At 48.7% G+C, this 12,737-nt stretch overlaps 1 protein-coding gene across 2 annotated transcripts; it reads left to right on the top strand.

Annotated features, from left to right (window-relative positions):
* Positions 1-1,645: 1,645 nt before the first annotated feature.
* Positions 1,646-11,548, top strand: ZNF556 (zinc finger protein 556). 2 transcript variants are annotated; one of them, XM_073017285.1, is made up of 4 exons: positions 1,646-1,752; positions 7,133-7,259; positions 9,428-9,611; positions 10,315-11,548. In XM_073017285.1, the coding sequence occupies exons 1-4, from the start codon at positions 1,750-1,752 to the stop codon at positions 11,366-11,368; spliced, it is 1,368 nt and encodes a 455-aa protein (XP_072873386.1). In that variant the 5' UTR covers positions 1,646-1,749; the 3' UTR covers positions 11,369-11,548. The 2 variants fall into 2 exon arrangements, with proteins under 2 accessions (XP_072873386.1, XP_007992921.3); XM_007994730.3 differs by having other exon boundaries at positions 1,647-1,752; positions 10,312-11,452.
* Positions 11,549-12,737: the final 1,189 nt, after the last annotated feature.

The following is a 12,737-nucleotide window of genomic DNA, read 5'->3' as shown; positions in this document are numbered from 1 at the left end:
CTATAAAATCTATTTGCTCTCTGCCCTACGAACAGGCTTTCAGGGATTATGCCCCCTTGTTTATATGTCGTTTGCCTCTAGAATATTCAAGCCATTTCATCTGCCTGCACATTAAGCACTCAGCTCTGAAGTTGGAATTTTCATAGGTACAGAGATATTCGTGACCTGGATTTTTACTTGGGAACTGTGAGGCAAAATATCCCCAGAGTGCTTTACCTCAAAATATTGACCTAGGATAAAGAGTTGTTGCCATAGTGTTTTGTTTTTGTTTTTGTTTGTTTGTTTGTTTTTGAGACAGAGTTTCGCTCTTGTTGCCTAGGCTGGAGTGCAGTGGGGCGATCTCAGCTCACTGCAACCTCCCCTCCCAGGTTCAAGTGATTCTTCCGCCTCAGCCTCCCGAGTAGCTGGGATTACAGGTGCGCTCCACCATGCCCAGCTAATTTTTTTGTATTTTTAGTAGAGACGGGGTTTCATCATGTTGGCCAGGCTAGTCTCAAACACCTGACGTTAGTTGACCTGCCCACCTCGGCCTCCCAAAGTGCTGGGATTCCAGGTGTGAGCCACCGCACCCGGCCAGCTAGACCATTGCTAATGGCTCAAGAGTTCAGTTCTAGCAATTGTGCTGACCCTAGTTAGGGAAGGTAAACCTTTCCTTGGTCACTCACTTGACCCCATGGGCCTCCCCAGATGTCTACTGGTCAGGAGAGAAAGGAGACCTCCTCCAGCATCATGGAATCTGGCAACAGACTGAGGGCAGAAGCAACTGCTTTTTTCTATTTCTTTTCTTTTTTTTCTTTTTTTTCTTTTCTTTTTTTTTTTTTTGAGACAGAGTTTGTTTTGTTTTGTTTTGTTTTGCTTTGAGACAGAGTCTTGCTCTGTCGCCCAGGCTGGAGTGCAGTGGCGCAATCTCAGCTCACTCACTGCAAGTTCTACCTCCCCGGTTCACGCCATTCTCCTGCCTCAGCCTCCCCAGTAACTGGGACTACAGGCGCCGCCACAACGCCCGGCTAATTTTTTGTATTTTTAGTAGAGATGGGTTTTAACCGTGTTAGCCAGGATGGTCTTGATCTCCTGACCTCGTGATCCGCCCACCTCGGCCTCCCAAAGTGCTGGGATTACAGGCATGAGCCACCGTGCCTGGCCGAAGCTGCTTTGTTCCACAGATGGATACCCGAAGGGCCCAGGTTTGCCTCTAAGTCAGCACCATTTTCATTTCAGGAAGGAGACCACTGTGGATGGGGGATGCTGCTTACAGGACCCAAGACCTGAGAACTGACCAATCAGGAAGCTGGGGTGGGGCCTAGAGAACTGACCAATCAGGGGAGTGTAGAAGGAGCATGGAGAACTGTCAATCAGGGGGGTTGGGGCAGAGCCTGGAGACCTATCCAATCAAGGGAGCTGAGGCAGGGCCTGGAAACCTGACCAATTAGGAAAGCCGGGGTGGGGCCTGAAGAACTGGCCAATCAGCAGAGCTCAGGGCTAGCAAGCTGACCAACCAGAAGAGCAGGGGCAGAGTCTAAAGAACTGTCCAATCAGGGGATTTGGGATGTGACTGGTGAACTCTCCACTCAGACGTGAGCAGAGAAGACAACCGTCCAATCGGCCCCAGGGGTGGGGCATTGCTGCCCTCCCTGCTGAGCACTCGAGGCCTGCCCTGAGTGACCACGGGTGTTCCCGTTGTGCTCACCGGCACCGGCTGCGAGGCGCAGGGAGTTCGGCAAAGAGCGCAGGTCTTGGGTCCTGCAGGACATGGTGAGTGCAGGGCAGGAGCCGAGCCTGAGCCGGAGTCCTGGGAGGGGAGGGTTGGAAGTGGCCAGAACACGCTGAAACTCCCAGGGGAGCCGCCTGGGAGCCCCATGGAGCTTCTGTCCCCGTGTCACCCCCGGGTCCTGCCAGGAGTTTCCTCCCCTGCCCCAGTCTTCATTCCCTGCAAAGTCGTAGCTGTCAGGACGCTGGGATGGAGGGGAAAGAAAAGACAGAGATGACTCCTGCCCTGTGGGGTCTCACAAAGTTAACTGGAAGAAAAACTAACCCAAAGTCCAAACAAAAAAACAAAACAAAACAAACAAACAAAAAAAACCCACCCCAGCGAGGCGGTGCAACAACCCCCAAAGCAGAATGCGCTTTGGATGCAAACTTTGGGCCCAGGCCCACGTCCCTGGGAGGGGCGAGGGGTGGACAGGTGGTGCGGGCGCTCCTGACCCCAAAGGCCCGCAGGCCGGACTCCAGGCCAGCCGCCCCTGCCTGGGCCTCTCTCCTTCTAAAGATTGATTTGGTTACTTGAGCCTGAGATTTTTTCAGTCCATGGAACATACAGCAAAGAAGAGAGTTTGAAAGATAAAATATTTCCAAGGAGATGAATTTCAGAAAAAAAATGAAGTTCTCGTCTTACATTTCATTTGTTAAAAATTCTTCCGTGCCTTTTTTTTTTTTTTTTTTCCTGTTCTTTTTTTGCACATGTGGTTAAGTTTCTCACATCTGTTGTTTTCTTTTCGGTGATGACAAATGGGATTCCAGGGCTTAGCCCTTGACGGGGCTCCCGGGAAAAAGAATCGCAGAGAAAGAGAGAAAATCTCTCTCTTATTATGACACCCCCCGAAATGAATACATTCCTATAAGAAAAAATGTTTGGTGTTTAATTCGGTGAATTACAAAAACTCGCTAAAATGTCAGTTATTCTCTTTTTCCAGGGTAGGGAATTTGTAACAGATAATAATTCTGTTCTTTTATTTTTTATTTTTTTGAGACAGAGTCTTGCTCTGTCGCCCAGGCTGGAGTGCAGTGGCACGATCTCGGCTCACTGCAACCTCCACCTCTCGGGTTCGAGGGATTCTCCTGCCTCGGCCTCCTGAGTAGCTGGGATTACAGGAATACGTGGCCATACCCAACTAAGTCTTGTATTTTTAGTAGAGACGGAGTTCCACCATGTTGGTCAGGCTGGTCTCGAACTCCTGACCTCAGGTGATCCGCCCGCCTCAGCCTCCCAAAGTGCCGGGATTATAGGCGACAGCTGCCATGTCCAGCCCCTTTAATCACTCTTTTGTATTCACTCATAAGGATATATTGTTAATGTTTATTAGTTCCACTGTTTGCTAGTGACTATTTGGGCATTTTCAAATTTTTTCCATTATGACAAGGGCCACTAAAGACATTATTATATGTGTATCCACTTGAATGTCTTGTTCTCATCTGCTTTGCAGCATACCCTCATCCTCTTCCCCAAGGGCCTGATCCAAAATAGTAAAAATTAGCCTCCCCTGAGATCCGCTGATTGGGCAGTTCTTCAGGCCCCACCCCAGCTTTCCTAATTGGTCAGGTTTTCAGGCCCTGCCTCAGCTTCCTTGATTGGACAGGTCTCCAGGCTCTGCCCCAACCCCCCTGATTGACAGTTCTCCATGCTCCATCTACACTCCCCTGATTGGTCAGTTCTCTAGGCCCCACCCCAGCTGCCTGATTGGTCAGTTCTCAGGTCACATATAATTGTCTACATCTCTGTTGCTGGTAACTCCATGATGCGTTTTCCTGGGTGAAATAATCAGTCTTCCTTGATTCTTCCTGTTCTGTCTTGCCCCAGCTTGAGCCCATCAGGAAATTGTGTATCTCCTCTTAGGCTGGCCCTGCACACGACTGCACTGTGACCACCCAAGGTGACATGCCTGCTTCTCACCTAGTGCGGCTTTCGCCTCCTAGCAGGTGTCCTGGTGTCTGCATCTGCCCCCCATGATCTAGTCTCAGCTGTCACATGAGATCACTGCTCTGTGCAAAGGCCTGGAGTCATTCAGAGCCAAAGCCAAAGCCCTTCCTGTGGCTGATGAGATCCCCCCAAAGTGATGTGCTTCACTTCCCGTCACTCGACCCCCTTTGGTTGCCACTCCCCATCCCCCTCTGCCCAGTCACACAGCCTCTGGCTGTACCTGAAAGAGCGAAGGGCCCACTCCTTCCTTAGGGCCTAACCTCTGGCAGTTTCTCCCACCCAGAACAATTTTCTCCTTTCTGTATTTTTTCTTTTTTTTTTTTTTTTCTTTTTTTTCTTTTTTTTTTTTTTGAGGCGGAGTTTCGCTCTCTCGCCCAGGCTGGAGTGCAGTGGCCGGATCTCAGCTCACTGCAAGCTCCGCCTCCCGGGTTCACGCCATTCTCCTGCCTCGAGACTCCCGAGTAGCTGGGACTACAGGCGCCCGCCACCTCGCCCGGCTAGTTTTTTGTATTTTTTAGTAGAGACGGGGTTTCACCGGGTTAGCCAGGATGGTCTTGATCTCCTGACCTTGTGATCCGCCCGTCTCGGCCTCCCAAAGTGCTGGGATTACAGGCTTGAGCCACCGCGCCCGGCCTGTATTTTTTCATTGTATACTACATTTGCTATGATTAAAGTGGATCACTTCTGAAAGCTTCTCTTGTTTCTAATTTCAGGGAGCAGATGGCATTTTCCTATTTTGGGCTGGGCCCCCATGCCTGTAATCCCAGCACGTTGGGAGGCCGAGGCAGGTGGAGCAGTTGAGGTCAGGAGTTCAAGACCAGCCTGACCGACATGGTAAAACCCTGAGTCTACTGAAAATAAAAATAAGGCCAGGCGTGGTGGCTCACGCCTGTAATCCCAGCACTTTGGGAGGCCGAGACGGGCGGATCATGAGGTCAGGAGATCGAGACCATCCTGGCTAACACGGTGAAACCCTGTCTCTACTAAAAATACAAAAAATTAGCTGGGTGCAGTGGCGGGCGCCTGTAGTCCCAGCTACAGGGGAGGCTGAGGCAGGAGAATGGTGTGAACCCAGGAGGCGGAGCTTGCAGTGAGCCGAGATTGCACCACTGCACTCCAGCCTGGGCGACAGAGCGAGACTCTGTCTCAAAAATAAATAAATAAATAAAATTTAAATAAATAAATAAATAAAAATAAAAATTAGCCAGGCATGGTGGCACACACCTATAATCCAAGTTAATTGGGAAGCTGAGGCGGGAGGATGGCTTGAGCCCAGGAGTTCAAGGCTGCAGTGAGCTCTCATTGTGCCATTGCATTCCAGCCTGCATAGCAGAGTGAGACCTTGTCTCTAAAAAATTTTCTGGCTGGTTGCAGTGGCTCATGCCTGTAATCCCAGCACTTTGGGAGGCCAAAGCAGGCAGATCGCCTGAGGTCAGGAGTTTGAGACCAGCCTGGCCAACATGGTGAAACCTCAGCTCTACTAAAAATACAAAAATTAGCCGGGCATGGTGGCGCACACCTCTAATCCCAGCTACTCACGAGGCTGAGGCAGGAGAATCACTTGAACGCTGGAGGCGGAGGTTGCAGTGAGCCCAGATCGCACCACTGCACTCCAGCCTAGGTGACAGAGTGAGACTCTATCTCAAAAAAAAAAAATTTTTTTTTCTAAAGACTATGACACAGGATAAGGAATATATGACACACAGAGGTTGCAGTGAGCCGAGATCACGCCACTGCACTCCAGCCTGGGCAACACAGCAAGATGCCATCTCAAGAAAAAAATATATATATATGACATGCACACATGTACAGTTAAATGTTATTCAGTCATAATAAAGAAGGAAATCCTGCCATTGTTGGCAGCATGGATGAACCTGGAGCACATTATGCTATCTGAGACAAGCCAGGCATAGAAAGATGAATACCAGATGATCTTACTTACATGGAGACTCAAAAAGAGCCAGATTCCTACAGGAAGAGAGTAGAAGAGTGGCTGCCTGAGGCTGAGGGGCAGGGGAAGTGGGGAGAGATGTTGGTCAAAGGAAACCAACTTTCCGTTGTAAGATGAATAAATTCTCTACGTCCAGTGTACAACATGGTGACTGTATTTAAGGATACTGTATTGTATACTTGAAATGTACTAAAAGACCAGGCACGGTGGCTCACGCTTGTAATCCCAGCACTTTGGGAGGCCAAGACCGTTGGATCACTTGAGGTCAGGAGTTCGAGAGCAGCCTGGCCAACATGGTGAAACCCCGTCTCTACTAGAAATAAAAAAATTAGCCAGGCGTGGTGGTGTGCACGTGTAATCCCAGCTACTCAGGAGACTGAGGCGGGAGAATCGCTTGAACCCAGGAGACAGAATTTGCAGTGAGCCGAGATCGCCCTACTGCACTCCAGCCTGGGGCGACAGAGCAAGATTCCGTCTCAAAAAAAAAAAAAAAAAAAAAAAAGAAATGTACTAAGAGTGTAAATCTTACCTGTTCTTACCATCAAATTTTTTTTTTTTTTTTTTTTTGAGACGGAGTCTTGCTCTGTAGCCCGGACTGGAGTGCAGTGACCAGATCTCGGCTCACTGCAAGCTCCGCCTCCCGGGTTCACGCCATTCTCCTGCCTCAGCCTCCCGAGTAGCTGGGACTACAGGCGCCCGCCACCTCGCCCGGCTAGTTTTTTGTATTTTTAGTAGAGACGGGGTTTCACCGTGTTAGCCAGGATGGTCTCGATCTCCTGACCTCGTGATCCGCCCGTCTCGGCCTCCCAAAGTGCTGGGATTACAGGCTTGAGCCACCGCGCCCGGCACCATCAAATTTTTTAAAAAGGTAACTGGTGACAGATGTGTGTTAATTAACTTCATGACAATCATTTCCCAGTATATATGTGCATCAAATTGTCATCTACACCCTAAATGTATGCAACTTTTTTTTTTTTTTTTTTTTTTTTTGAGACGGAGTCTCGCTCTGGCCCCCAGGCTGGAGTGCAGTGGCCGGATCTCAGCTCACTGCAAGCTCCGCCTCCCGGGTTTACGCCATTCTCCCGCCTCAGCCTCCCGAGTAGCTGCGACTACAGGCGCCCGCCACCGCGACCGGCTAGTTTTTTGTATTTTTTTTTTTTTTTTAGTGGAGACGGGGTTTCACCGTGTTAGCCAGGATGGGCTTGATCTCCTGACCTCATGATCCGCCCGTCTCGGTCTCCCAAAGTGCTGGGATTACAGGCTTGAGCCACCGCGCCCGGCCAATGTATACAACTTTTATTTGTCAAAGATGAAAAAAAACCTACGACACGGGAAGTGATAATAGACAGAGGGGAAGAAGCCTGAGGACTGAATCTTAAATCGATATTGGGAGACTGCAGGATCTTGTGTGAGCGTCCTATGAACAGAGTTCAGCTCCCCAGTGCTGTGAGTACCATCCTCATGTACACGTATGTGGTTTGTTTTAGGACACGGTGGTCTTTGAAGACGTGGTTGTGGGGTTCACCCTGGAGGAGTGGGCCTTGCTGAATCCTGCTCAGAGAAACCTCTACAGAGAAGTGATGCTGGAGACGTTCAAGCACCTGGCCTCAGTAGGTAAGGATGGCATTATTTCTGCACTTGGTTATGAGATAATACATGTTTTGTCTCGTTGCAGTGGCTCATGCCTGTATTCCCAGTGCTTTGGGGAGGCTAAGGCAGGAGGATCACTTGAGGCTAGGAGTTGGCAACCAGCCTGGGCAACATAGTGAGACCCTGTCTCTACAAAAAAAATCAAAAATGAGCCCGGCGTGGTAGCATGCTCTTATAGTCCTAGCTATTTGGGAGGCTGAGGCAGGAGAATCACTCAAGCCCAGGAGTCCAAGGCTACAATGACCCGTGTCACACCACTGTACTCCAGCCAGGGTGATAAATTGAGACCCTGTTTTAAAGAAAAAAAGGAAAAAGAGCCGGGCACAGTGGCTCACGCCTGTTATCCCAGGGCTTTGGGAGGCCAGGGCGGATGGATTGCCTGAGCTCAGGAGTTTGAGACCAGCCTGGGCAGCACAGTGCAATGCCGTCTCTACTGAAATACAAAAAATTATCTGGGCGTGGCTGCGTGCGCCTGTAATCCCAGCTACTCTGGAGGCTGAGGCAGGAGAATCACTCGAATCCGGGAGGCAGAGGTTGCACTGAGCCGAGATGGCACCACTGCACTCCAGCCTGGGCGACAGAGTGTGACTCCATCTCCAAAAAGAAAAAGAAAAAGAATAAGTATTTCTTGCTCAATAAGCCTATTCTAAGGTTTATAATATAGAAGGGGAATACACTGGTTAATGAGACAGTTATAATCATGGATGTCCTGAACCTAAAATTCAGTAGCTTCTCTGTGATAATAAAAATCTATCAATCTGTACTTTTCTTTCTGTCTTGTTGAAAAGACCTAGGGTTGGCCAGGCACACTGGCTCACGCCTGTAATCCCAGCACTTTGGGAGGCCGAGGCGGGCTGATCACGAGGTCAGGAGATCGAGACCAGCCTGGCTAACATAGTGAAACCCCGTCTCTACTAAAAATACAAAAAATTAGCCGGGCGTGGTGGCGGGCGCCTGTCGTCCCAGCTACACGGGAGGCTGAGGCAGAAGAATGGCGTGAACCCGGGAGACAGAGCTTGCAGTGAGCCGAGATCGCGCCACTGCAGTCCAGCCTGGGCGACAGAGCGAGACTCCATCTCAAAAAAAAAAGAAAAAGAAAAAGAAAAGACTTAGGGTCCTTTGTGTTACCAGTGCGGGTATATATTGGGGACACAGAGACATTAATTGTTTGAAACCTTGTGATGATTTTTCTGTGCATTTGAAATTACCTACCATTTTGACTGCTTTTATTTATTTATTTATTTTCTCATTAATTGAAATCCTTGAGGGGGACAGCATCACAGGGATTCTATGTCCAATGGCCTTAGCAGGAAGATTGCTTCAGAATTTGGCATGAATCATGCCACTGTTTCTGTGGGCCTGAATGACCTTTCCCCAGATGCTTCTGGTTGGGTTTGGTTTGCCACCAGGAGTCACTGTGCTGTTTTTTGCTTTGTATACACAAGCATGTCTCTTACCCAAATAGAATTCAGTTTCATCTTGGGCATAAACACCTTCGATTATTATTATTATTTTTTTTTTTTAATTTATTTTTTTCGAGATGGAGTCTCGCTGTGTCGCCCAGGCTGGAGTGCAGTGGCATGATCTCGGCTCATTGCAAGCTCCACCTCCTGGGTTCATGCAATTCTCCTGCCTCAGCCTTCCCGAGTAGCTAGGAGTACAAGCGCCCACCACCATGCCTAGCTAATTTTTTGTGTTTTTAGTAGAGATGGGGTTTCACCATGTTAGTCAGGCGGGGCACCTGGCTCACATCTGTAATCCCAGCATTTTGGGAGGCCAAGGCAGGAGAATCACAAGGTCAAGAGATCAAGACCAGCCTGGCCAATATGGTGAAACCTCGTCTCTACTAAAAATACAAAAAATTATCTGGGTGTAGAGGCGGGCGCCTGTAGTCCCAGCTACTCGGGAGGCTGAGGCAGGAGAATGGTTTGAACCCAGGAGATGGAGGTTGCAGTGAGCTGAGATCATACCATTGCACTCCAGTCCGGGTGACAGAGTGAGACTCTGTCTCATAAATAAATAAATAAATAAATAAAATAGCATAATGAAGTCATGAAACAATTAAACACCTGAATGACTTCTTTCTTTGCAGATGCCTTCCTCATCATATTTGTTTACTTTTTTTGTTTCAGATAATGAGGCTCAACCTAAAACCAATGGGTCCATTTCTCAGCAGGATACTTCTGGAGAAAAATTATCCCTTAAACAGAAAATAGAAAAGTTCACAAGAAAGCATATGTGGGCCTCCCTTTTAGGAAAAAGTTGGGAAGAACATAGTGTGAAAGACAAGCACAACACCAAGGAGAGACGTTCGAGGTGAGTTGCACTGAGAAGAAAAAGGCAGGGCCGGGCGCGGTGGCTCAAGCCTGTAATCCCAGCACTTTGGGAGGCCGAGACGGGCAGATCACGAGGTCAGGAGATCGAGACCATCCTGGCTAACACGGTGAAACCCCATCTCTACTAAAAAATACAAAAAAAATCACCGGGCGAGGTGGAGGGCGCCTGTAGTCCCAGCTACTTGGGAGGCTGAGGCAGGAGAATGGCGTAAACCCGGGAGGTGGAGGTTGTAGTGAGCCGAGATCATGCCACTGCACACCAGCCTGGGCGACAGAGCGAGACTCCATCTCAAAAAAAAAAAAAACAAAAAAAAACAAAAAAAAAACAAGAAAAAGGCAGTATCGCCGGGCGCGGTGGCCCACGCCTATAATCCCAGTACTTTGGGAGGCCGAGGCAGGCGGATCACCTGAGGTGAGGAGTTTGTGACTAGCCTGACCATTATAGTGAATCCCTGTCTCTACTAAAAATACAAAAATGGGCATGGTGGCAGGTGCCTGTAATCCCAGCTGCTCTGGAGAGGCAGGAGAATTGCTTGAACCTGGGAGGCAGAGGTTGCAGTGAGCCAAGATCATGCCATTGCACTCCAGCCTGGGGAACAAGAGCAAAACTCTGCCTCAAGGGAAAAAAATAAATAAATTATGAAGGCATAAACCATTAATAATGTGCTGCCCATTTTTAGCAGAAATCCAAGGGTGGAGAGACCACGTAAAAGCGGTAAAGGTAATAAGCGTGGAGGGACCTTCAGAAAGACTCGAAATTGTAATCGTCATCTGCGCAAGAATCATCGTACCGGTGTGAGACGGTATGAATGCAGTCAGTGTGGAAAACTCTTCACCCATTCTTCATCCCTGATGAGGCACAAGAGAGCTCACTCTGGACAAAAATTATATACATGTAAGGCATGTGGGAAAGCCTTCAGTCGCCCTTCCTACCTACAGATGCATGAGAAAACCCACAGTGGAGAGAAGCCCTATGCCTGTCAATCTTGCGGGAAGACGTTTCTTCGTTCTCACTCGCTCGCCGAACACGTGAGGACTCACACTGGAGAGAAGCCCTATGAATGTGGGCAGTGTGGGAGAGGCTTCAGTTGTCCCAAATCCTTTCGGGCACACGTGATGATGCACACTGGAGGGAAGCCGTATGAGTGCAAGCACTGTGGGAAAGCCTTCAGGTGTCAGAAATCCTTTCGAGTCCATACAATCATGCACACCGGAGCGAAACCCTACGAGTGCAAGCAGTGTGGGAAGGCCTACTGCTGGGCAACATCCTTTCAGCGACACATGAGAATTCACAACGGAGAGAAACCCTATAAGTGTGAAACATGCGGGAAAGCATTTGGTTGGCCCTCCTCCTTACACAAACACGCAAGAATGCACGCTAAAAAGAAGCCCGTGAGTAGGGGCAGCATGGGAAAGCCTTCAGCGAGGCCTCACCCCTCCACAAATGTCAAATTGCAAACTAGAGAGAAAGTCTATAAATGTGGAAAATGTGGGAAAACGTATGGTTGGTCCTCATCTTTACACAAACATGAGAGAAAGCACACGGGAGAGAAACCTGTCAGTGCAGCCAGTGTGGGAAAGCCTTCAGACAGGCTTTGCTCTTCCAAAAATGTAAGACTGCAGATTGGAGAGAAGCCCAGTAAGTGCGAAAAATGTGGGAAAGTTTTCAGTTGTCCCAAAGCCTTTCAAGGTCATGTGAGAAGTCACGCAGGAAGGAAACCCTGTGCATCTAAGTAATGGGGGAAAACCTGTGCAAATTAACTCATATATCATGGTTCAGAAAATTCACAGCAGGAGGGCCAGGCACGGTGGCTCACACCTGTAATCCCAGCACTTTGGGAGGCCGAGGCGGGTGGATCACGAGGTCAGGAGATTGAGACAATCCTGGCTACGGTGAAACCCCATCTCTACTAAAAATACAAAAAATTAGCCGGGCGTGGTGGCGGGCGCCTGTAGTCCCAGATACTCAGGAGGCTGAGGCAGGAGAATGGCGTAAACCCAGGAGGCGGAGCTTGCAGTGAGCCGAGATCCGGCCACTGCACCCCAGCCTGGGTGATAGAGTGAGACTCTGTCTAAAAAAAAAAAAAAAAAAAAAAAAAAGAACAAAGAAAATTCACAACAGGAGAAGAATCTCATGACATTTATAAATATGGTATTTCCTTTATGAGGACCACATCCTAAAAGTGGGCCTCTAGCAAATGAATTTGCAATTCTCTTGCAGATAAAGTTGAGGGGAGAATTCTGTAAGTCCTCTCTCATCTATAGTGCTGAACTGTTCATACATAATGGTTTTTTCTTATAAATTACTAATGTTTCTCTTTTCTTTTCTTTTCTTTTTTTTTTTTTTATTTGAGATGGAGTCTCGCTGTGTCGCCCAGGCTGGAGTGCAGTGGCCGGATCTCAGCTCACTGCAAGCTCCGCCTCCCGGGTTCACGCCATTCTCCTGCCTCAGCCTCCCGAGTAGCTGGGACTACAGGTGCCGCCACCTCGCCCGGCTAGTTTTTTGTATTTTTTAGTAGAGATGGGGTTTGACCGTGTTAGCCAGGATGGTCTCGATCTCCTGACCTCGTGATCCACTCGTCTCGGCCTCCCAAAGTGCTGGGATTACAGGCTTGAGCCACTGCGCCCCGCCTTTTTTTCCTTTATTATTATTATTATTTTTGAGACAGGGTCTCATTCTGTTGTCCAAGCTGGAGTGCAGTGGCATGATCTTGGCTCACTGCAACTTCCGCCTCCCTAGTTCAGGCGATTCTCCTGCCTCAGCCTCACGAGTAGCTGTGACTACAGGTATGTGCCACCATGCCTGGCTAATTTTTGCATTTTTAGTAGAGACAGGGTTTCACCTTGTTGACCAGAGTGGTCTCAAACTCCTGACCTCAGGTGATCCACCCACGTCAGCCTCTCAAAGTGCTGGGATTACAGGCGTGAGCCACCACGCCAGGCCGTATTATCATTGTCTTAATACCTCATTCTCTCAGTATTTCTTGTTCTTCTGTGTTCTGCTTCCATGACAGATACAATGGTACAAACATAAAAGCACAGGGGATTGTGTCCCTACTGCATCATTGAAAACTACCGTGACCTAGTATTCTTCATGAGATAAATC

The sequence above is a fragment of the Chlorocebus sabaeus genome, chromosome 6 (assembly GCF_047675955.1).
Source record: "Chlorocebus sabaeus isolate Y175 chromosome 6, mChlSab1.0.hap1, whole genome shotgun sequence".
In the NCBI taxonomy this organism is placed as follows: domain Eukaryota; kingdom Metazoa; phylum Chordata; class Mammalia; order Primates; family Cercopithecidae; genus Chlorocebus; species Chlorocebus sabaeus.
Note: the sequence above shows the minus strand (reverse complement) of the source record. Positions and strands in the feature narration are given on the sequence as shown.

Excerpts from the sequence above, each read along its gene's own strand:
- ZNF556 (XM_007994730.3), top strand. Across the intron at positions 7,260-9,427 it reads CAAGCACCTGGCCTCAGTAG|ATAATGAGGCTCAACCTAAA; the intron begins GTAAGGATGGCA and ends TTTTTGTTTCAG. Across the intron at positions 9,612-10,311 it reads ACCAAGGAGAGACGTTCGAG|CAGAAATCCAAGGGTGGAGA; the intron begins GTGAGTTGCACT and ends GCCCATTTTTAG.